This window comes from Spea bombifrons, chromosome 10 (assembly GCF_027358695.1).
Source record: "Spea bombifrons isolate aSpeBom1 chromosome 10, aSpeBom1.2.pri, whole genome shotgun sequence".
Lineage (NCBI taxonomy): Eukaryota > Metazoa > Chordata > Amphibia > Anura > Pelobatidae > Spea > Spea bombifrons.
The window spans coordinates 24799758-24825886 of record NC_071096.1 but is presented as its reverse complement, the minus strand read 5'-3'; the positions used below and the strand labels follow the sequence as shown (position 1 = coordinate 24825886).

Sequence of the window (26129 nt, the reverse complement as noted above, 5' to 3'; positions counted from 1 at the left end):
AATTTCCTCACCTAAAACAAGCAAAATGTATCATCTCTGGGGTATTATAGTCCCTAAATAAGCATCTGCTCAAAGTTAAGATAACTAAAAGACCCTTTGAGGGGCATAAATGCCTCACCCTCTCCTGCCTCGTGACATCCCTGCCTTGTGACAGCCAGCTTAATAAAAAAAAATAATCCTTAAAATTCCAGCTTCATATGTCGTACATGGTTGATAAAAATGGCTAGCATGCCAACCATTTACCACTTGTGGCACTTGTGGGGGCAATCGTGGACATTTCCTTTCTGCAGTGTAATGGAGGTTGCAGATTGGCTCTAGAGCAGTCAGCAGCCACCTTACCTGTTCGCAGAGGATGTATCATGCTTTTAACACTATGTGGAAGTTTCACGTCAAAAAGGGGAAGCTTTGCATTTACTGTTTAAGACAAATCAGCAGCATTTCTAACAATAAAATGTTAAATAAAAACTCTAATATACTTGCTTGCTACCATGGTAAGCAATGTTATAAAGACAAAATGGTGTCAGCATACTGCTGGCTGCTGTTCTGGTAAAACAAAACAAAACTGATCCCTTCTTCACATGGCAGTTGCATCCCCTATTGACTTGAATAATTCCCATAGCCCTAAATGTAGTCAAGATCCAACTCATATTTGCTACAAGCAATTCACAGGTTAACAAATCCTTAAGTTGCTTGCATTTTCAACTCCCATGAACCTGACTCACCTGCAGCAGATTGAATGCATGTTGAGAGTATTTTTTTTAGCGAATGACTAGAATGGCTTGCTTTTGTAATCATAGTTTTCGAAATGTTGTACACCTTCTATCTATACTTTCTCTTCTCTAGGCTATCACACAAGCATTTGCACTGATTATTTTTCAGGTAACTCCTTTTCCTTTACTTTCCTTTGCCATCTTCCTCTATGATGCTTATTACTACAACATCAGATTTCCATTTTACTGAATGCCATTTATCCCCAACAACAATTCTCTTTCAGATCCCTTGAGGGAATTGAAAACTCTAGCTGAGGAAGAGGATGAGGTTCCCAGCACAAAAGGTTAGTTACTCTGCTTCCGTTAGTTGTCTTCTGGTGCCACTTAATAATTTTCAAGTTTATAGATTCAATTATATTCACTTAAAAATATTCAATTTTTGCAAGATACCCAAAGGAAGGCTTCTGCTACTCTTCAGGGTAATACTGTAACAGGATATTCACGTTCAAACCCAGGAAGAGGACAAGACATAAAGCCCTATCTGGAACAAAAGACCTCTAATAAAAACAGTAGGACAGATCTGTCAAGCAGACCTTTAGAAGCACCAACAGGAGGTGGACAGAACCCAAACTACGATGACAGGTGAATAATTCAAAATGTGATTTTTCAGCTTGGTAAGACCAGCCCTTTACTTACTGGTACTGTGCAATAGTTCAAATTGTTTACTCCATAATAAAACGTAAGTAATATTACTTTAGGATAAAGCTTGGTTATTATTGGCATATTAAGCTGGTACACATTTTTGCAGACCTCATTTTACAAAATATCTGATAATTCTTGTCAGATGCCACGTGGCACCATCAGCAGTGTACTCATGGTACTACAATTCAGACTTAATTATAGGAATACATGTTTTCAGATATAAGTTAAATACTGTATAGGTACAGTTTAAGACGGTGATTGGATCTATATATCCAAATCATATTACAAAATGTTTGTATCTTGATTTCATTCCTACCTACACATCTCCCGTTGTATTTTATATCTGCTTCATTGACATGGGGGTGTTTTTTTCATCAGTTGCCATGATGCATTTACTTTTTGAAGAAGATCATCCTATAATTTCATAAAAGATTCTGCAATCTAGTAAATTTACGGTATTCTTATTTTCAATAATATACTTAGTGTACCCTCTTCCCTTTAAGTCTTTATTAGTAACAATAGACAGTTACACTGCTATTTTAGAATATATTTATATAGAGTACACACTGTAATCTAAATATATAATAACTTTCCTTTTATTTTGTGTGTTTTTGCCAGATCTAACGAGGTATGGAAGACCCAGGAGGTCAATTCTTGCAATATGCCACATCTCAAAGTGACCCCCACAAAGCAACCTGGGGAAGCAAATCAGCATATGCGGAAAGAGAATGGGAAGGGTGTAGTAGAAGTGAAATGTTTGTCAGATATAGCTCAGATTCCTGAGGTTACATTGAGTGTGAACAAAGATCCAATGAAAGAGGTTGTGAAACAAGAAAAAGACGATGGACAAGTTAATGAGAAGGCTAAGGAGAAAATCAGAGATAGAGTACATGATGCAAATATCAAAGGGGAAAAACCTCCTGAAACTGTTCAGGTTCCAGAGATTAAAGTAAGAAGAAAGCAAATACTAAAAACAGAAGGAGTTCGAGAAACGAATCTCTGTGAAGCTGTAGAATTTCAAGAGATGACTCATCAGGCATCAGAAATAGTAAAAAATACTGAGAGAATGGTAAAACCAGACATAGCTCAAGAGACAGCACCAATAGCATTAGACTGCACACACATAATGCCCATATCTGCTAAAAGTGAGCCAGACACAAATATTGCCAAAGAGATAGCTACACAAAACAATGATTCAAAGGGCATTTTAGAGATTGCAGAATTGCAAGGGGTAGCATCAAAGTCTGCTAATGAACAAGAAATAGAGACTTTGTATGGGAGTGCTCACATAGGATTTGTACAAGACCAGAAAACTGTTGCACAAGAAAACATAAACAGTATGACTGAGGAAGTAACAGAGAGTGGAGGTGGGGAAAGCCACATCTTTGAAACATTATCAGAGAAGACAAATTTAGGTGTACACGAAAAAGTGGACGAACATGAGGAGAGAGAAAAAACATGTAAGACACAGGCATCATTTATAGAGAATGAAAGAGAGAAAATGCTAAAATTAACCGAACAAATGATAAATGAAGGGGAAACCAAAAGAGATGAGACAATTCAGGAGAAAGGAACCCCAAATAATAATGATACAGCAAATGAGCATAAGGCTGCAGTCGAGAATGTTCTTAAGGTGGGAGATATGTTGGAATTTTGTAATGTAAGGAAGATGGATGGAAAAGAGGACATAGGGCCATTAGAAATTTCAAGCAATGAACAAGTGATGGGACATGTAACTGAGACAGTGCAGTGCCCTGATCTTGTCATTGATAAAATGGTGGAAACACCATTTCTCAAAGAAAGGAAAACAGAAAATACAGATAGTGCTGCAGCAGAAAGGGATGCAAAGATAGGGCTGGATCATGACCAGACCATAGAGGAACTCACAGCTCACAAGGTTTTAGAGAGCAGACAAGAGACAGAGAGTGCAGCCAAACCTGCATCTCCAAAAATGGATGCGCAGGAAATAAAGAGTATGGAAGAAATGGTTACCATTGAACCACGTAGAGAGAAAGAGACATCTTTCAGAATTGAAGAAACAGCTAAGAGTGTTCAGGACACAGAGAGTGTATCTGAAAATCAATCCTCTGCAGACATGAGCATGCAAGAAGCAACCATGGTGGAGAACAAAACTGAAGAAAATCAAGAGCAAGAGAATGCATTTTTGGACAAAATGACAATTCTGGAGGAAGTGGGAATATCAGAAGCAGCTCGGAATACTAAGTCTGTAGAGAGTACATCTGAAATTAGACCTTCTTTAGCTTGGGGTATACAGAAAATGATGGCTGGAAAGGATAACACAGAAGACAAATGTGAGCAGGGCACTGAATCTAAAAAAAACCCTAAAGAGCAGGAATTAGTGAAAACTACAGAAATAGCAGAGATTCTACATGTGACAGGGCTTGAATCATCAATAGAAGTTAGAGTAAAGAATGACAAGGTGAATAATTCAACTGACTATGCTATGCTGAAAGTAAAGGCAACAGGGATGGAGGCAGAAAAGTCACAGTATATAAAAGCAAATGAGTCCATAGTCAAATGTGATGAAAAGGAGGAAAGGGTACATCAAGATAATAGAGTTGAGAGAAGAGAAGTAAATGTAAGCAAGATGGATGAAAAAGAGGACATAGGGCCACTAGAAATTTCAAGCAATGAACAAGTGATGGGACATGTAACTGAGACAGTGCAGTGCCCTGATCTTGTCATTGATGATAATGTACTGGAAAACATTGGTAAGGAAGAGACTATAGCAGAGGAAAATAAAATGGTGGAAACACCATTTTTCAAAGAAAGTAAAACAGAAAATACAGATAGTGCCACAGCAGAAAGGGATGCAAAGATAGGGCTGGATCATGACCAGATCATAGAGGAACTCACAGCTCACAAGGTTTCAAAGAGCAGCCAAGAGATGGGTGTGCAGGAAATAAAGAGTATGGAAGAAATGGTTTCCATTGAACCATATAGACAGAAAGAGACGCCTTTCAGAATTGAAGAAACAGCTAAGAGTGTTCAGGACACAGAGATTGTATCTGAAAATCAATCCTTTGCAGACATGAGCATGCAAGAAGCAACCATGGTGGAGAACAAAACTGAAGAAAATCAAGAGCAAGAGAATACATCTTTGGGCAAAATTACAATTCTGGAGGAAGTGGGAATACCAGAAGCAGCTTGGAATACTAAGACTGTAGCGAGTACATCTGAAATTAGACCTTCTTTAGCTTGGGGTATTCAGAAAGTGATGGCTGGAAAGGATAACACAGAAGACAAATGTGAGCAGGGCATTGAATCTAAAAAAAAACCTACAGAGCAGGAATTAGTGAAAACGACAGAAACTGCAGATATTGTACAGGTGACAGGGCCTGAATCATCAATAGAAATAGAAAAGGAGGAAAGGGTACATCAAGATAATAGAGTTGAGAGAAGAGCAGTAAAAGACGATAATGCTCTCAAGGCACAGACACATCTGACTGTGAAAAACAGTGTGTGTGAGAATATGAACAAGCAAGATGACAATGTTGTCGAGGGAACACACATAATTGTTGATGATAAAGTTAATGAAAGTGTGCCAGAGATAATAGGGGAGCAGGAAGAAGCTCTACCAAACTGTAACAGCCAAGAGTCTGCCCCTTATTTCTACAGCACCCCACACAGTGTTAGATTGACAGGAATTGAGAATGAGGCAGACAAGAAGTTATCAGAATACAGATTTGCTATATCCTCTCCTGCAACTACTGGATCACAGAGGAGCGCAGAAAAGAAGAGACTGAGCGTGTGCACAGGGCAGGAGGGGGAGGTATGTGAAAGCCCTGAAGTAGCATCATAAGAGACACTCTGAGGGGGAACACCTTAACAGAATGATGCTCCTCATATGTTGGATAAATGGGGCAATGTTCTACAGAAATGTGTTGATTATGCACTTGAGTATATGACTAAGCATGTGGCTGGTGGGAGACAGTATCTCCCATCTATTAACCTCTTACCTAGTAGAACATTGTTACTATGCCCTCCCAGAGTGTTACCAGAGCCTAACAGCAGAGTGTTGGTGTTTCCATGCCTGCAAGAAGTGTTTGCTGTCTTTATTGATATGACTAGAACTCAACAACAACATCAACCACTTCTACCTTCTGTATAAAGCTGCACTGGTGTAACTTGCATCCTGCTGCCACTTTGCCCTCCTTTCTCTTGGCTGAAAACTGCTGAGTTGCATTTTGCTTTCGTAGCTCCGCAAAGTATCTCCCACACTTTAATCTTTCCAACTAGAACGTGGAAGACCATTGCTTCTGTTTAGTTCATGTGTCTTCCATCATCTATGAAAACAATAATGGGGTGATTTTATAAAGGTGCAGCAGGTTGCACCATGGTGTAAATTAGGGCAGCTATCGGGAATATTGGGACCCACTATAGATGATTGTGCCTGGGACTCCTACCAGCATCACACCCACTCCTCATGTTCTCTGAGACCACTTATCTTTCCCAATGACCATTTCCATTTTACCTCTCCACATAGTGCCCCTGCCTCTCCTCTACATAATTCTCTGACACCATCTACCCTAGCGTCCTTACCCCTCTGCCCTCCACCCATATCCACACTGTCTGGCTGGGTTATGATGATAATGATGGAAGGAGTTCTTCTACCCCCCCCATCCATACACCCCTGCCTCTCCCCCCAGTGCCCATACATCTCTGCCTCTTCCCTATCATCATGCCCCTGTGCCTATACATCCCTGGTGGGGACACAGAGGTATTGGTACAGGGGAGTGGACATGGGAGGGCATATATGTGTATGTACACAGGGGGCCTTACCGGCTGTATTGCCCCGATGGTGACTAAAGATGCCAAAAAGATTAGAAAAAAAAGAAAAGTGATGCAACTCATGTATTACCTTTTGTTGTTAAGTGCCAAAAAAAGAAAACTGACAAAATCAACTACCACATTCTAAATGTCAGTATTACAGATGCAGTATCAAGGGATTTTAATTCTCTTTATACAAATCTTTATGACACAAACATAATTTTATGCAGACATGGAGCCTTTAAAAATCACCCCTATTGTTTAATTTTATACAATGTTATGTATAACATTGCAGTGTTCAGGCATTACTAATTGAGCATGTGCTTTTCTGTCCTGATTGTAGAAATCGCTTAGGTGCTGTCTGCTTTTTATTTGGATCTTGACGTCTCACACTTACTCAGATATCTACAAATGACTGCTTTGACATGACTGTTTTGTCAGTCTCCTGGTGCTTAAACCTAGTGATTTTGTTCCTGCTGCACCTGCAGAAAACTTTCCTTCACAAAGCAGCCATAGAGTGTAACTTCCACTTTACTAGAACTATTTAATCTTAATTTCTATGTGCTGGGTAGGATATCTCCATATATGTTTTGCTTCCCCACTAACCAGTCACAAATCTGGTATTCACTTCTATTGGTGGAAATATCTCTGAAATAATTATTATTCCTTGATACAGGCAATTACAAAATTACTCTAAGTTCTCGCACAATTTGTCTGCCTTCTTTCAGTCAGTCCCACCAACACAATTCTTCCCTGAAACGTCTCAGAGGTTTGCAGAATATGTCTGCCTCCCTCCTGCTGTGCTTGTATGCATGGGGTCATTCTATAAATACATTCATTAATAAAAATAGAGATTTAAGAAAACATTTGTGACAGGCCTCCCTTTTCCTTGGGATTTTTGTCAAGGATCTTGGCTGTAACCACAGTCTTCTAGGGTAAATGAAGTCCAGGACACATCCAGCTCAGCTTCAATGTTTATTTTAAAGGAACAAACAGCAGCGGTTGTACGCAGAATAACAGTCTTTGCTTAGAACAAAACAGGTCCCAAGTTACCATCAATATGGCTTTGCAAAGAGAAACCACCCCTCAGTTTATCAGCTCTCCTAGCTGGCATAACAGTGGCTTCCACCTCTGAATCAGGCTCAAACCCTTTAACCTTCTGCCTGCTAATTAATTACCCACAGGTGAGCTGTTACTTAGCCCACACCTGTGGAGCTCCTGTCCAGAATGCAGGCTCTGGACTGGATCAAAACAGCAATTAGTGCTGTTGGAGCACTGGCCCACCCTGCTCTTCCAGATGCTCCGCCCCAGGGACCCTTACCATGTTTTGCAAACTGCCAGTAGTGCAGTTTGTAAACAAACAACATATTTCCCTGGGACATATTTTAAAGCAGGCTACTATTGACCAAGGCTGGTCTAATATACCTGCCATCTATCACTTTACCACACCTTTTGTCACACATTATACAAGCCTATCTTGCAGTACAAACGATACTTCAGATTGATATTATTTATTGTGTTAGATGACATTGTTCATCATGAATGAAATTCATCTGTCATGCTTCATGAAAAATATTTTTGTTCATAATCAACCTTTCTTCTTAACTTTCCATGCTTTAGCGTCAGTGTTTCTACTAAAGCATTTCTAGAACGATGTCAAAGTAACCCCCCCCCCCAAGGAAACAGACCGTGCTAAATCAAACAGTAACATGAAATTGTTCCTTCCCGAAATCTGCCACAAAAAGAAACTACAGATTATCATTACCTACCGTGTGCAAGAAATTTAGAGGGTTCCCTCAAACATATTACATGCATGCAGCATTAGAGACATCTTAAGGCTGGCCTTGGAATTGCATTTGTGTTACTAGTTCCGCTGTTCAAATGTTTAACTTTTAAGCTTTGCTTATATGTGGTCTTACCTTATCATATTATTCTACTGTATTCGCATCTTGGCACTAATGTTCTATATAATGTATTTGCTATGCATTAATAAGATAAATGCAAATGAAGATACAAATACATACAATACATACACTATATATGGACAAAACTATTGGGACACCTGACTGTCACACCAACAGTGACTTTGATGACATTGCATTCTCAATACTTAGACATTAATATGTAGTTGGTCCTCTCTTTGTAGCTGAAACAGCTTCTACTCTTCTGGGAAGGCTTTCCATATGATTTTGGACACTCAGATGTCCCAATACTTGCCCATGTAGTGCATATGAATTGCTTTATTCTATGCATAAACTCTATATAACATACATACAATCATTTTTATCCATCAGGTAGCATTCAATAGCACTGACTCACTTCTGCGATGGTGTCAAGAGGTGACTTCAGGATACCGTGGTGTACGTGTTAATAATTTCACCACCTCCTGGAGAAATGGATTAGCATTTTGTGCAATACTTCATCACTTTCATCCTGACAGCATGTAAGTAATATTTTCAGAGAGGATGGACATGCAAAGATGTTGAGATGGGTATAGATGAACATATAGAACTTGAAAAGTGGAATGAAAGATAATCATATAGGGTGAAAGCAAGTAAGGGCAGATAATGGGATTTATGCAAGATGTTAGGATGCAATCGGGATAAATTGGAGAATTACAGAGTGGGTAATAAAAGAGAGGTGAGTGGAAGGGAGGCGTTGAATTGGAGATGGCATAATAACCATGCTTGTAGCAGATCTCATAGAGCACTGATTGACAGTGGTTAATTATGTGATAAGAGTATGAATAAATAATTGAGGTAGTATACAGGATGGAAAGACGTAAAAAACAGGGTTGGATTTGAAAAAAATAGGTTTCCCAATTTAGGTTTGGAGAAAGACAGTTTCTTTAATTTTTGTTTTTCTCTTCTATTTATGTATAGTGACTATGAAGCTTTGGACCCGTTAAACATAAAAGAAAACAACAAGAAAGTAAGTATTTCATCTTGGCCATCAAGTATTGTAGTACCTTATTATTAGTAGAAAGTAGAAGAATTTTATTGGAATTACTTAAATTCGGGGAAGTTAAAAACCTATTGACACTGGACAAATATGTTGAATTAACTGTGATTTCTGCAGTTTATACTACATCTCTCTCTTTTCTGCAGGCATATGATAGTTTTGCCGCTCTTGGTATACCTCCTCTTCTTTCCCCCACCGACATGCTTCTTTGCCCTGTTCCTGACAAGCTCATAATTCTAACATATCTCTGTCAGATCAGATCACATTTTATTAGTTCTGAGCCACGTGCAACCTCTGAACCTGAAAGCAATAATGTTCAGATAATTGGCTCTGTTTTACAAAAGCAAGAAATGTCTACCCATGCACATGAGGAACAATCCATTAAAACCACCAAAACACTGGCCATTCAAAGCTCCATCAGTCAGGATACTGTTTGTCTTGAACAATATAAGTCCAAGCCATCTCAAAATGAATATGAAATACACACTTCCCCACTTAAGGACGATAAGGTAATGAATATTAAGCAAGGGGAAAATAATTTATTGAGGTCTTCCCAAGAAGAAAAGAAAATATCACTGTATTCATCTGAAGAACACAACAAGGTTCAAAATTCCTCCATTCAGGCAGAAAATCCACAGATGACAGTAACAAAGGATACATCAAGATATTCCCCTGAGAAAACCAGGATTCCATTGTGTCACACTGAAGAAAAGTCACAACATTCTCCTGGAAAGCAAGAAGTACAGAGCAGTGTAGCAGAAATGGTGCCGAAAAATGTTCCAAACAATATCGAAGAGGACCCTACCATTTCCATGGAAGCCAAAGAAGAATCTGGAACTAATGGCACAATACAGCCTATTACATCAATTTCCCATAAAAATGACTTGCCGAATTCCTCTTCCCATGGGGTTGTCATCCCACCCCCTCGTATTAAGAAAAGACTAAGTGTAAATGGCGGGGGGTCAGAGGGTCACTCCGAGGAAGGAGAAAATGCTGCTTCATCTGCATCAATGCCAGTTCCTCCACCTCGAAAAGGAGGTGGTCTAGGTCATCTTCGTGATGCAGACCTTGTAAAGAAAAGACGATCTATTATTCGGACTCAATCTATTTCTCAAGATGAGGTTAGTTTCCTTCGGTAATTCCCTCCATGTACCTATCCATGTTCCCGGCATTTTCTGCTTTATTTGTTTTTATTGTACACAGCTTTGATATTTCTGCAATAAATCCTGACATTGTTTTTCACATCCACAGGACACAGAGAACACACAGAAAAGTACTGATATGGGTTCCAGGCCGTCCTCTCAAATTGTAAATGGTTAGAATAAATAGAATGTCACTTTCTGCCCCCCCAACTGCACATACCTTCCTCTTACTACAACTCTCTTTTTACTTAATTTAAGGGTTAACCTCAGTTAACATCACACATTAATGTTTTGTTTTATTTCTTACAGAGCCATCTGTTTCCATTCCCATACTTTCTTCTTCAGCTGAAGGTCCTCACACGGAGACTCCAGTAAAAGATGAAGAAACCCTGGTATCTTCTAAGAGCACCTTACTGTGTTTCTATATGTTGTCCATTTGTTTCATTCTTTTCTTTTGTGTGTTTCCATGTATATGTTGTCTAGTATGGATCTACCTATATATTTACCTTTGTCGGTATATGCCTTGGTTTCACTCTACTTCCACTATACATCCGTATGCTTAGTATGATCTTTGTTTTTCTGATCTATAAATTACCTATTAAATATTAAAACACCTATTTTAAATTGTTTGTAAAACAAAACACTGGGTCAAACAAAACTTTTTTCGCTTTTATATAGTATACATGTTTGTAACTAAAGCTATCTTATATAGCTCAGAGGTAGCCAACAGGTCTACAGAAGGAAAAATAAAACTAGATGGGCCAAGTGGTTCTTATCTGCTGTCAATTTATGTGTTTATATGCATCCCTCTAGCTGTAAGTCCCATGAAGCTGAGCATGTATATAGTCACATACATGTGCGTGTGTGTCAGTGTGTATCCGGGGCATGGTCCAATTCAAGCGTTGGCATGAGTTATTTTTATACATCTATCATCTGTCATGGGATTTAGGCCATTATGGGTTAAGGTAAAATAGAACAGTGCCCTACTACTGTCCAAAATATCCCAAGCTCTTAAGGGTGGACTTGAGAAGGTGAGCTTAAAATGACCCAATAAGACATGAAGTGCTGGCAATCTTTCCTATCATGCCACTGTTATATTCAATAAGGAATTTAAAATCTTAATTTTCTCACACAGAGTCTTAAAGACACCAGCCAGTATGTTGCCTCCGAACTTGCTGCTCTGGAGAACGAGCAGAAAGTGATTGATGCACGGGCTGCTATAGTGGAAAAAGAACTCCGACAGTTCATGGAAAAGGGTAATGAGCTTTGAACCCCACTGCATATAGTAAAAATTTTGGGAGAGCTGATAAAAACACAAACTCAAATTCCAGGCACATGGTACGGTTGTTTTGGTCCCTAGTAGAGAAACTAAGGGGGTAGCCCTACTAATTTGAATTGATATTAACTGCAAAAAATGAGGTTTCTCTTATAATCAGAATGTAAATATGAAAATTAGCTTTTAATGAAATAGTTAAAATGTACTGTAATAATAAAATATCTGCTATCTGCAGTAGTTGGTTTTATTAAATATGAAAAAGCCAATGAATTTCCTATCTTATAACACTGCACTGAATTATGCTCAACAGCAATATGTGCACCTGAGGTCCCGATAAGTACATGGAAAAACCACAAATATTGTAAGTAATTGTGTTGCACTTGTTGTAGGTACAGATAAGATAGCAGAAGAAGTCCTGATCCAAGAGTGGTTCTCACTGGTGAACAGGAAAAATGCCTTGATCCGTCGGCAGGATGAGCTACAGTTACTGTAAGTAGTGGAGCTGAACATGGGTTAATAATATTTCATTGCTAAAGAATGATTAATTATTATGCTGCCCATACATGTACAAGATTTGGAATGTACATTAACATGCTAGTGATGCAGCATCATACCAGCACCTGTCCAGCACCTGTCATCTTCTTTGCTTAAACAGTGTTGCTGTAATGCCTCAATGTTGATCAACTATAGTGAGCCATTCAGTAACACCAAAAACCCAACATAGGACGCACTGTGACTGCTCCGCTATCTGGTCACAAACGCCAAATCTCTCAAGATGGTGGCACCCATTACAAAATAAACAAGTTTCCAAGAGGGTAAAAATGTGGTAAAATGGAAAATAATTATCCAGTGATGTCACATCAGGGGAACCATCCAGACCTAACAAAACAATTAGTACCGTATCTTTCCAAAAATCCAAGCATGAAAAGAGTTAAAATACTAGCATTTAAATTACCCATGAGGTGTCTTGTTTAATAAAATATATGGTTCGATGGCGTGAATTGAATTAGCTGGGTTCAAAGAGTGCAACTGACCAGATGTCAAAATGAAATAAATATGCACCTCCCAGATTTGGGCTTTTATGGTTTGATGGGGGGTAAATTGAATTGTCTGGCTTCAAAGATCTTTCAAACAGGACATGGGGACAGGATTACCAGATTATAAAATCTGGTTTTGAAATAGAAAAATACTACTTGTATGTATTGCCCTATAACTTGCAAAAAAAGCAAAAAATAAAAAAATGGTATCTAAAGAAAGCCCCTCTTGTTCTGAAGAAGAAAAAAAAGTATATCTATATTAATATATACGGTATGTGGGTACACTAAATGAGAGAGAAGTAAATTACAGCTAAACACGGTCACGGAGGGTTAAAAAAGGAACCATACATTCCCTTAAGTGGTTAAGAATGACTCACTGTCTAGCCTATTTTAATTATTACTTCCCAAATCTCTTTATCTCAGTTGTGTATTGGCTATTGTCTGTTTGAGTAGATTAGTATGGTGCTTGTGAGGGTGACCTAGAGATTTTCCAAATTTAATTGCTCAAGGGATTAAACCCTTCATATAAGCACTAGCCGAGACTTAGTGTAGGGGTAAAACAGAGCTCTTTTTATTGAGGACAGCACACACACACACACACATATATATATATATATATATATATATATATATATACAGCAAACATGTAGGATTAAAGGTATAATCCCATTAACCACCAGACAGCCCGTCGCCACCATACATTTCTAAAGCCAGCAATGCCCATCCGACAAAGAGTCACTATTTAGGGGTGATCCCGAGGGAGGGGCATCAATCCCGGAGTATCAATCGAGAGCTCAGATTACCGAAGGTAAATAGTATAAAGTAACACAGCCAATTATTTAAGTAAAATCGCACTTCCTATTTAAAAGGATGATATTCCATTTACCCCATACTGAAGCATTTATATCATTTTTTAACATTATATATACAAAGCATAGAGTAGGGGTCCACAGAAGTAAGCACTTGGAGGTTGCTTACACGCTTTCCTGGGTAAGGCTAACCTAAAAAACATAACTCGCTACTTAACATAGTTTTCGCAAAGTTTTCACATATCAGTCAGGGTTAATTTGCACAGCAATAGTTAAAATACAAAGATTGATTTATAGAACCAAAGGAGTAGTTGTTGCGTGGAGTGTCTTTAGGATTAAAAATACAAAACATCATATTAATTAAGTGCTTTAATTTGTTCTTATCACATCATAGCTTTCTATATTTTCTTTCTTAAAGTGCAGAGGAACAGGACCTTGAAAGGCGATTTGAACTCTTGAGCAGAGACCTAAGAGCACTTCTGTGCATTGATGGTAAGTGTTCTGAGAAAGAAAATAACTGCTAATTGAGGTTAGTAGCTCAAATCCTCCTATCACATCCAGAAGCAGGGAGGTGGACATAACATGAGTAATGGTTGCGTTAGGTGGTTGAATGCATGTAGTGGTAAACATAAAGGGCATGGTCATAATTATTTCATAATGATCTGCACCGGGGGTATTCTTGTTATTAACTGAACCGGTGGTGGAGAAATTGTGTTCAAAATGGAATCTCATTGAGCACAAAGGTGGAGAAGACCAGTAGCTAAAGTGGCCACCATCACAAACACTGATGTATATGATTTTCACTCTTTTCAAGACTGCATGAAGAGTGAAGCACAAAAGAGACAAGAAAAGCTTCTACTAGATGAGTTGGTGTCTCTTGTGGACCAACGTGATGGTCTTGTGAGGGACCTGCATATCAAGGAGAGAAGGTGTGTACCCCTAAACATTTTTTTTCATAAATTCTTAGCTTACATTATATTATCAATGAAATATTAGACAGGCAAATCAGCTGCTAGTATCTTCTATTGGTGTATTTTGGTATGGAGTTAATATTTGCTATTTACCTTGTGTATAACAAGAATCGACAACATTAGTGATACAATTTACATCTGAACCCCATTGTTCTGCAATTTACATATGATCATATGTCTATTCTATACTTTAGTTTATTAATCCTCTAGAAAAAGAATATTTTGGACATTGCAAGAAAAGCTATGACTAGTATTTAAAGTGTGCAACCAAAGACATAGATGGGGTTTTCATTTTGGTTTTGAACCCAACAAGATCATGAAATTGAAATAAAAACAATATTTGTGGGAAAAAGTTAGCATTTTCAGTGGTTTAATATAACTACATAATTACAATAATGGCTAGAATTTCAGCCCTTCATTTCAGGCTTTAACTCTCTGTGTTGTGCTTGGTACATCCACACTGCAACTGTGATACACTCCTGAACCCCTACATTTTATGCTTTAAGCGTGCTTTTTACTTGAAACTATCTGTTTCTACCACATTTGATATTTTCAGACTACTGATATCTTCTCTCAAACAGTGACTTACATTCTGTCCCATCCCTCCTTAACCACCGTATAAAATGTCCCCTCTTCTCCTTTTGCACCAGTGCTTATTACGTTTGTTCATGTTTTTTTGTAATAATGCTACATAATCTACTGCACGTTCTAAATATAATTTAACACGACTTCTTCATTTCCTTCGGTGCTGATATCTTAGTAGTATCACAATAGAAATAAAACTAATAATTGATTAATCATGATTGTAGAATAATAATTTGCCCTATCTCCTTGTTTCAGAGCTGTGGAGGAGGATGAATACATAGAGAGAAGCCTAGAGCAAAGAAGAAGGAAGCTGAGCAAAAAGGAGAAGTGCCAAATTAGCTGAGGGGTATAACAGCCAATGTTTAAGGGAGTAGAACAGAAAAGCCTGGCTCCAAAAACATATCATTAAATGTCATTCAAAACCAAACACGACCTGTGCCTACAATAAAATCCATAAGAGACTTATGGTATATGGTAGACTTTATGAAATAAGTAAAAGTGTTTTGAGGGACAGTGTGTATCAACATGGTTTTTTTGCCTCCTCAATAGCATTCAACTTCAAAGGGGGGCACTTAGTAAGAAGGGTACCCAATGCAGAAGCAGAGAGACTTCATAAACGTAACTTAACCATATTTGCTTCCTGTTATTTCACATGCTGCTAACAACGTAGATTATTATTAATTGTGTGTTTTTCATGGTTGTATAGGTGGCTTCTTGTTATATATACAGTATATATATATATATATATATATATATATATATACACACACACACACACTATATGGACAACTTGCCATTGCCCCCAAAGGGATTTTTAAAACATTGCTAAATAATTGTACATTAATGTACATGTAGTTGGTCCCCCCTTTGCAGCTGTAACAGCTTCCATTCTTTTGGGAAGAGTATTTGTGAGGTCAGGCACTGATGTTGGACGAGAAGTCCTGGCCCGCAATCTCCGTTCCAGTTCATGGTATGTCCCTTTCAGTATACCAAGACATTTTGGACAATGCTATGCTTCCAACTTTGCGGGAACAGAGTGGGGAAGCCCCTTTTCTATTCCAGCATGACTGCGCACCAGTTCACAAAGCAATGTCCTTATGGACATACCAAACTCATCCAACCATGTATTTATATAGATGGTTGGATGAGTTTGGTATGAAAGAACCTTACTGGCCCACACAGAATCCTGACCTCCACTCCACTTTGGGATGAACTAGAACGGAGTTTGCAAGCCAGGCATTCCCGTCCAACATCAGTGCCTGACCTCACAAATGCTCTAATGGATGAATGAGCAAGAAAATCCCACAGAAACACTTTAAGATCTAGATTATAGCTGCAAAGAGGGGGGCATCTACATATTAATGTCTATGTATTTAAAATGCAATGTCATAAAAGCCCCTGCAGGTGTAGTGGTCAAGTGTCCCAACACTTTCGTCCATATAGTGTATATATATAATGAATGTGTGGATTTTGCAAAAAAACATATTTGTTGCCTTAATGATATGAATTCCATCAGGAATGTACAGTAATCTTATGTATACTACCAAATTCTGATTTATTATGGCAGGATAGTTTTCTTAAATCCTTTAAAAACTTTATAGAAGCAAGACTGCATTTTTTTATTTACAGAGCATATTTTTGAGACATGAATTCCCAAATTAACAATTTCTAATTTATTTCATGCACATCTACTGCTACTACTATACAAGTATAAATGTATGGGCTTTAGATAATGATAATCAATGCCTGAAACAGAATGCAACTCTCTTTATGGTATATGTATGCATTTGGTCCTTGGGCAGATATTGTGTTATGGTATACTGCGCTGTCCTTGCACAGTGTGCTTAGAAGAGATCATGATCAATAGTCAAGGAGTTGCTGTGCTTGCAAGAAGTATAAATATTTGAATGATATAAAATTTGATATTCTTGCTCACTCTTTCTCAATGACAGTTCCCTCACTAGCATGGAAAGATGTTATTAAATACAGCAGATTTTGTATTTAAAAGCTAACTGCTAAAGGATATGTGATACCATACAGTAATTTGCACTTTGATTAGGAACCAAATCATTTTAACAAGCTCATTGTTTGAATGGCAAATATGTCTTAAGAACATTGTTTGCATTCCTCAAGAAGATTGTCTTTTTGGCTGGTGCTTTGTCAACATGCTTTATAAACACGGACTCCGTGTCCACATGCCTGCAAAAGCTTCAGTCCATAGACAATAGTTTGGCTATATTCTGGAAGAAAGCAGCATATTCAGTTGCATGCACTCATCTTGATGAGAGATACATACACACAATGCTGTGTATCAACGTGGAGTGACTTTTATTGCCATGGTACGAAGGTGAATGAAAAGCTATAAAACCTGTGGGATTGCTACTTTTCTTGCTGTGTTAAAGTAAAAAAAAAAAAAACAATAAAAACTCAATTAAATAATTTGTGGAGTAATGTTTAAGGTAAATATATTTCATTTGTAAGTTGCAGCAGCTGCGTCTGGGTAATTACGTGGCTCTAATAAATAACGTAGCATATCCTGAAAACATGAGATTGTCGCTGCAAAAAATGTCTCATTTTATAAGCCTCTTGGCTGTATTGAGATGTCAATGAATAAAATTAACCAAACAACAACACACATTTACTAGTTTAGTCCAGGTCATTTGGATATTGTTATGAACACGATAAAAAAAAATATTCTTTTTCACAAAACTGCTTATAATTTTGTAAGAGTCCAATTTTGGAACCCTAACACACACCTGCCGTTATAAAGCCATTGTACAGCACTATGGAATATGATGGCGCTATATAAAACAATAAATAATAATACCATTATAGTGGAACCATTCTAGAAAGGAAAGCCAGTTAAGGATCTAGGATTAAAATATAGTGACATAATAATGAAGGTTGAAAAAAATGTCACTCTTCCATCAAGTTCAACCTTGCTGTTGATCCAAAGTGTGCAAAAAAAAATAAAAACACATATTGAAGTGATTTACAATTGTGCTTCAACTGCTAATCTGATTTCTCACAGGATCAATAAGATATAGCTAATCATGTCTTTACAAAATTACATCCCTATCTATTCTATATTCTTTGCTAAAAAAAAAATCATCCAACTCATATTTTAAAGGAGCTATTGAATTCGCACAACCTCTTGTTTGATAGCAGAAGCCGGTCTTATGCTCTGACAAAACCGTCCTTTTCTGGTAAATTCTGTCAAACTACCAGTAATGACACACCATTCAGGATGGAAAGTAAGATGTAACATTTATTGAGGAAAAACATGGTTTTTAAAGGCAACTGGTTCACTCTTTTTATCTGAGGCCAATGGGATGTTAAACGCGAAGGCTAAGTGTTCACTTAATGTGGCCAAAAATGTGAATCTTAGAAGGCAAGATACAAGGACCAACCAAAATGATGTCTATGATTTCAATTGGTCACGCACTGGGGAGATTTACAGGAGTACAGGAAACGTTATCAGGGCAAGGAACACAACCGTCAAGGGGCTACGATATACAACACACTACAGCAACAACAAAATAGAATAACAGAAACAACATAACAGCAATAATACAGTAACAAGACCGGGCTTGTTATACATATCCTATCCTAAGAAAAGTGAAGAGAGTGTGATACCCTGACCTGTGTCCCTGTTACCGGTCCCTCAGCGGTGGGGATGAAGTCTTGGCAGTGTTATGCGGGACTAAGGACAACACGGATGATGCACCCACTATGCAGAGACGGTAGCGTAGCACAGCACGAAGGGTATAGGCAGAAAGTCCAAAGCAAATAGATGGTACAGGGTCAGCGGCAGAGAGAACGCAATCAGGATATTCCACGGTCGGGGCAGGCAGCACAGGATCAAAGTCGGTACACAAGCCAAGGTCGGGACAGGCAGCACAGGATCAAAGTCGGTAAACAAAGCCAAGGTCGGGGCAGGCAGCACAGAATCGAAGTCAGTGAGTGTGCTGTGTTGACGCGCACTTCCCTCTGTGTACGTGACGTGCACACGTTACACTGAGAGGACGAGTGCGCGCCATCGTGCGAGCGCCGCCCGCCAGTGGCAGACCGGCGAGGGACCCCGGCGGACACCGTAGGTATCACGCGCAGGAGTTCACCCATCGCGCTCACAGGGGCATATATCCTCACTCCTGGGGACAGGGAGAATCTGCAACATTACCACACCGCGTCCATAAATGACATTAAAAAGGGACATATAATTTTACCTCTATATTCAATAATAGGACTCTACCTTGAATATGCAGCACCAGTCATGGCACCTGTTCTTAAAAAGTATAGAGTTTGAAAAAGTGCAGAGGTGGGCTACATAATCAACCCCCTAATGACCAATGACGTGCCAGGCACGTCACACAAAACTTCAGTTTTTGTCATGTTAGCAATTGCATTATGCAATTTATTTTGAGCTCAGAGAATACCCCTAGTTGGTCTTTAAAGCAACTTTTTACAGTGTCTGACATTGTTGACATCGTTGCTAAGTTTATTGTTTACAATTATTCTCAAGCCCTTCTCATTTAATGATTTCGCCAACACAATCCCATTTAACCCCTTAACGACCATTGAGGTGCCAAGCACATCACGCAATAACAGTTAACAACCAATGATGTGCCTGGTACGTCATGGCATTAAACAAGCTTAGAAAAGGATCTACATCCGCTTTCTTTGCTTAAACGTTGAGGCATTCAGCAACACCAACATCAGCAACTTTGTCCCTCCCCCTTTTATGTGTTTTCCTCTCTTTCGGGTTGATCTAAATGGCTGTGGCGTGGTTCCTTGAGGTCTGACCTCAGTGCAGGAGTTTGCTGTCCGAGGAACAAGAAACTTGTGTGGCACTAGCGCAGTAGCTGAGTGCAGGACTCTACATTGATCATTTTAGGGAATACATTCAGTTCGCCGGTTTAGGCTACCAATTTGGTGATAAGTTAATATGGTTATATTTGTTAAATATACAATGAAATTGTTGCAATCTTTTAATGAACACCATGCCGATTATAAACCAGAAAGCCTCTGTGTATTTATTATAGGTAGGTTAATTACATTTTTACATTGCACAGTCAAGTCCCATTACAGGTATAGTGATATAGGCTCTTTTTTGTGTACACAATTCGTATGATAACTAGAAAGCAAAAGGCTATCCTCTAAGTGAACTGAAAAAATGATTGCATCACTATAGGTATAAATAGAGATGACCTGTACAAAAAAATCAGAATTTGGGTAACTACAAAAATTTAAATGAAAATATATTTAAAAGATCTCTGGATATGTTCATACACTTCTTTCATCTATGCTTAATTTTGAAACTACATTAGGAATACTGCCCTTGCTACATATATCAATGTTGAGATCTTCCATGTAGCCTTGGTCTCTTGGGACTAAACCCAAGCGCTCCTGCCAATCTTCAGGTATAATGAGCAAGATAATCCCAACACCAACAGCAGAGGTTCCTAAGAGATTTTCTACAGAAGGGAGATTCCAAGACGTATCCAGAGCTGTGATGAGAAAGATAGTTACTGACATGATTTATATTATAAACATTTGCATTGATTATATTAACAGCTAATACCAGAGATAAAATATGAATGGAAATACAATTTTCTCCATACCATTGGGAAACAAGATCATAAAGAAGATATTGTGCAACAGGAAACTGTGCAAAAAAAGAATATTAAATTAAAAAAACCGCAGTGTGAAATTTGTTGATTACAATTTTGGTTAGTTACTTTGTAAAAGGAGTGCTACCACTCAACGTGTTAACAGTAACTATGTAAAAACTTACATATTATTTATGACAATAGAATCATTAAATTATGATACATCAGAAAAAATGGCATCGCACCTGTGTTTCATCAAAGCAATAGAACCACTAAAGACAAAAGGAAGCATTCTGAGGACAAAAAACGGGGAATAAATATTAAGCCCTTGTTATATTTTTATACACAAGTGCACTGAAGGCAAAGAGTGGTCACACCAAATATCAATTTGATTTAGATTTTTTTCTTCTGTTCACTCACTTTGCATTTTGTTAAATGAAAAAAATATTTTTGAAAGCATTCTTTCTTTACAGCATTTTTCATGCTTGCCTTAAACGTTTGACATTACTGTTTATGTTAGAATTATAATTGTTATTGTGCTTTAGGGAGGCACTATTATCTATTGAGTGCTATTAACATTGTAATTTTGCTTGTGTGGTATTCCTATACTTAAAAGTGCTGCTTCCCCAGGTCTCTGTCTTCTTTCTGCAGGCAGGGGAGCAGAGTTCTGCCACACCCTGCCTTCACACAGCCCTCCTACTTCCAGGAACAGGCTGGTCCGGAGAGCAGAGCCACAATTGTCCCCGGGCCAATTAAAAATTCTTCGCAAAGGGCCAGTCCCAGCCTGGTCAGTCGTGGAGGCAAGAATGTACCGGGGTCATGTAACACAATTGTGACCTTCACGTAAAAAAAAAAAGCCAGAAATAAAGCGTGAAATAAGAAATAAGTGAGATAAGAGGGTGAGTGGGTAAAGGAGGGAGGGATTATTTAAGTATGTTATAGTGAGAGCATATGTGTAAGTGTGCGTTTTAGCATGAATGTGTAAGTGTGTGTGAGGGAGTATATGGTTGCACGTTTTGTGTGCTCTGTGTAGTGTTTCTGAAGAGGAACCACAGACTTTACTCCCGCTTTAACTATGACAAGTTAAAACAGCTATGATTATGCAATAAAAATATATCCACCTTACACACATGTAAAAATGTGCCAACATAAGTGGCACATCACAACAATGCATTTATGGAAGATGGCAAAACTCACCCATAGCTACAGCTACACTGAAGAAAACACCCAATGAGACTCCAGGCCCAGGAAAGAAGTGACCTCCAGTTTTCTCCAGGAGCTGAAACACTGATGGAATTTGGATGGAGTTATACAGAATATTGGTGAATTCATTTCTATGGAACCATGCACAGATTAATTATATGACAGCATATACCAGCAAACCACATGACCAATGTCATGCTTTATGCAAGAGTTATATCATACTCCCCAGTATTTTAGATTATCAAATCAGAAAATCTTTATTAGATAGTGGTGAGTGATCATTCTAGGTGGGGCCAGACAGGACCACCTACCTACCTTACCTATCTGGCAATCATGCAGGCTCAACATATGGGAGCTGTGATTGAGGTCTCTGCTACAATAGCATGGACATCTATTAATTTTACAGTATGGTGGGACAGTCACGGGTTTAAATATGATGGTTGGTGAAATCATAGATCTTACTTGTAACCTGCCAATTGAACAGTGGTGTAGGGGGCTCTGACGTCTTGAGAATCTTTGTGTAAGAGCTTGTGAGTGTTATTGTTAGAGCATGCCTGTGCCCTTGCAATTTGATTTATATGCAAACCTTAAATTCATACATATTAATCTGGCTAGTTATCAACTTTTACACTATGACTGACAATGACCTTATAGATCAGGAAGGGTTTGCCCATGATTCTAACAGCATTATTACTATAGCAAGGAAGGAATATATATATATTCCACAAAATCATTTTAATTCTCTAATAATAAAAAGAATGAATGTTAACTGTAAAAGTAACATAGAAACACAGAATTTGATGGCAGATAATCTGCCCATTTTTCAGTCCTTGTTCTGGTCCCATAGGGAAAATAGCATTATATCCCATGCATGTTTAAATTTCCTAAGTCTACTGGGTTATCTATTTCTCTCTCAGTAAAGTAAAACTTTATTACATTACATCTAAGCCTCTGACCCTAGTTTTAGACTATGAACTTTTGTTCTAATATTGGTCTTCATTTCAAATAAGCCTGTGTCCTGTATTTTGGAAAATCCCTTCAAGTTTTAAAATGTTTCTATTACATTTTCTCTTTTCTCTTTGCTCTAAGCGATACATATTATGATCCCTTAGTCTTTCCTGATAATTTGTATCCTGCATTTGTAATCCTGGCATTTCATTTCCTAGCCATATTCTGAACGCTCTACAATGTGTGAATATCCTTCTGGAGATAGGGTCTCCAGAAAGATATTCTGTCATTTTCATTTTAGAACAGGATGGCTGCATGTGGGCTGCATGTGGGCCCCTTGGGCACAAACCTTAGCTTCGTCCCTTTTGACTCTAGGTATACTGTGTCTTATCCACCCCTAGAGAGTGTCAGTTCCCCACCTTTCCTTCCCGGGAATCTCCCCAACCACACAGTACTCAGGTCCCCTTGTGCTGGCCAGCCAAACCTTGGCATCGTCCAACCCTATCTCTCTAGGTTGCTTTTGTGGTTTTGGATGTTATTTTTTTGTATATTGTGAAGCTCTTAAAATACAAGAGGTATTAAGAAATAGTGTGAAAACAAACTTTAATATTAAAAATAAACAACTTAATATTAGTGAAGTGGTTTATATTTATTCTTTGTATTTTTCATTTTTTTTTTAATTAAAAATACCAAATTCCATCCCCAGGTGTATTTCTTTAGAGGTTGGATATAATCATTCTTAGATTTAGAGTACACATCTTTAGCATATGTAGGTGGAAAGAGGGATAGGTTAGAAGGGTACACTGAAGTGTAGTCAATTTCTTATAAGACAAAGTTTGGGTAGGGCTAATTTTAAATGGTATTTACCATATATTTTCATTGAGAACATGTGATCCCGATGAAGAGAAAAGACTAAATAACCCATCATAGGGGACTGATACACAGAAAACATACTGAGCTCCTGAAAAACAACACCCTGGGAGAAGAGGAAAAAATAGGTTTGGGACCCAAAGGGCAGAGCCGGCCTTAGGCGTTGTGGTGCCCTGTGCGGACTACTCCTCTGGCACCCCCCCTTCACTACCCCCCCTCTGCCCCTTCAAACTACCCCCCTCTGCCCCTTCAAACTACCCCCCTCAAACTACACCTCGCCTCTGCTCCTTCAAACTACCCCCCTCTGCCCCTTCAAACTATCCCCCTCAAACTACCCCTCCCCTCTGCCCATTCAAACTACACCCCCCCTCTGCCCCTTCAAACTACACCCCCCTCTGCCCCTTTAAACTACACCCCCTGCCCCTTCAAACTACACCCCCCCTCTGCCCCTTCAAACTACACCCCCCTGCCCCTTCAAACTACACCCCCCCTCTGCCCCTTCAAACTACACCCCCCCTCTGCTCCTTCAAACTACACCCCCCCTCTGCTCCTTCAAACTACACCCCCCCTCTGTCCCTTCAAACTACACCCCCCCCTCTGCCCCTTCAAACTACACCCCCCTCACTTACCTTGTTGCCGGAGTCCTGCGGTGAGAGCGGGAGGCATCCATCTTCTCGCTCTGCCGCGGTGCCGGCATTTCATGTTGAGCGCCGGAATAGTCCGTTTTTGTTTTTTTTTTTTACTTTATTTAACATGAATAATGTTAAATAAAGTTTAAAAAAAAAAAAAAAAACCCAGGTCGCACACCCCTAAGGCCGGCCCTGCCAAAGGGGATACCCTTTTACAGAAGGAGACACGGAAAGGATGTATAAGTGACAATTTTCTTTTGATTTTTCTCCCTTTTTCTTTGATTTACCATATATAAATTCAACTACACTTAAGTACTTACAGAAAAAAAGGACAGATGTTCCACAAAGATATTCCAAGGAAGGACTAACTAGGTACTCTGCCTCCTGAACTTTATCTTGAAGGTACACAGCAAGGGGAATCCACCACAGTAACAGGATATTGCAGCTTCCACTTAAACCCCAAAACATCACTGTGTCTTGCAAGCTTAAACAACCAATCAGAAGACGAAAAAGTACCTAAAAGAAAAAGACTATTACTAAATATGTAGTAGAATCATGCAATTAACCTACTACACCAATGCAATTCTGCCCTCCACTTGATATCATCCCTTTTTCTTCATATCAACTCACTAGCAGGAGATTAACAGTTTGAGTCTGGTAGCATAGCTGTCTCTGCAGTTTGCCCAGCATTTGTTTTCCTTACATATGCATGTTTATGGATATCTTACCTTTCTTTGCAGATTTATGGGCAATAATATATGATATTTGATCGTTACTGATGGTGTATTTCCTTCTTGATAGATGTCTCTCTCATCTTCATCACGAAGGAAGGCAACTAGGAAGACTTTGTTTGTCTTGTAATCAACCTCTACCAGAGGATTATGAGGAGATGGCTTTCAATCAGAAGCCACAAATTTTTTTTCCTGGTTTCAAGAGAAAATGTCTCAAGTTATAGGTGATATGCTACCACCCGCTAAGAAGAAAAGAATTACAAATAATCTCCCTTCTTCCTCTGACATAGCCGCCAGTTCGGATTCTTCAGATGGGTCTGATTCAGATATTCCTGAAGATTATTTTCTGTTCCACAAAGAAAACACAAACAAACTTATAAAAGCAGTAAAACATGTCCTTGAAACTGATCGTTTGATTAAGGGTAAATCGCCAAGGAAGGCTAGTACTATTTTCCAGTCTCAGATAATACGTTTTTTCCTTCTCATCCGTTGGTCGATAAGTGGTTTAAAGCTGACTGGGACAAGCCAGATAAAAGGCTCTATGTGGGCAATAGGTTTAAATCTTTGTATAAACTAGATCCGGAGACGACAGAAGCCTGGTACGCTCCTCCAAAGATTGACCTATCTGTGGCTAAACTGGCTAAAAAGTCAGTTTTTCCTTTAGAAGAATCTTCTATGCTGTCCAATCCCATGGACAAAAAAGCAGATGCTCTGGCGAAAAAATCATACTCAGCAGCTACTGCAGTAGCTAAAACTGCAATGGCAACATTACCTGTGGCAAGATCATTGAGAATCTGGTTAAGCCAGCTGTCTAAGGATTTGCAAGATAATGTACCCAGAGAGGAAATTCTTCAAAAAATTCCAATCCAGATTCAAATCATGAAGACTGCAGCTGAATTGATGTGTGATGCCCCTCTAGATATGTTACGCTTTTCTTCTAAGAACATGGCCGTCATCAACTCCATAAGAAGAACCTTATGGATAAAAAATTGGACGGGAGATATTTCTTCAAAAAATAATTTCTGTTCATTGCCATTTTCTCCTGAAACGCTTTTCAGGCCAAAGCTTAAAGAAATTTTGAAAGAGCTGAACGAAGATAAGGGGGCACATTTTCCTCGTCCTCCTAGGAAGGATAACTACAAATTCAAACAAAGG

At 38.7% G+C, this 26129-nt stretch overlaps 1 protein-coding gene across 3 annotated transcripts in view; it reads left to right on the top strand.

The window, feature by feature from the left end:
• Positions 1–15614, top strand: part of LOC128468057 (EH domain-binding protein 1-like protein 1) — a 50050-nt gene extending 34436 nt beyond the window's left edge. Inside the window, exons 7-20 of one of the 3 annotated variants that reach the window (XM_053449829.1) lie at positions 844–879; positions 995–1054; positions 1157–1352; positions 2031–5205; positions 8498–8646; positions 9086–9134; positions 9311–10285; positions 10416–10479; positions 10616–10698; positions 11442–11562; positions 11972–12071; positions 13847–13920; positions 14243–14357; positions 15240–15614. In XM_053449829.1, the coding sequence (XP_053305804.1) occupies positions 844–879; positions 995–1054; positions 1157–1352; positions 2031–5205; positions 8498–8646; positions 9086–9134; positions 9311–10285; positions 10416–10479; positions 10616–10698; positions 11442–11562; positions 11972–12071; positions 13847–13920; positions 14243–14357; positions 15240–15327 (5285 nt within the window). In that variant the 3' untranslated portion in view covers positions 15328–15614. Of the gene's footprint in view, positions 1–843; positions 880–994; positions 1055–1156; positions 1353–2030; positions 5206–8497; positions 8647–9085; positions 9135–9310; positions 10286–10415; positions 10480–10615; positions 10699–11441; positions 11563–11971; positions 12072–13846; positions 13921–14242; positions 14358–15239 lie in introns of those variants that run through there. The other 2 variants (XM_053449830.1, XM_053449831.1) reach the window with 2 other exon arrangements.
• The last annotated feature ends 10515 nt before the right edge of the window (positions 15615–26129 follow it).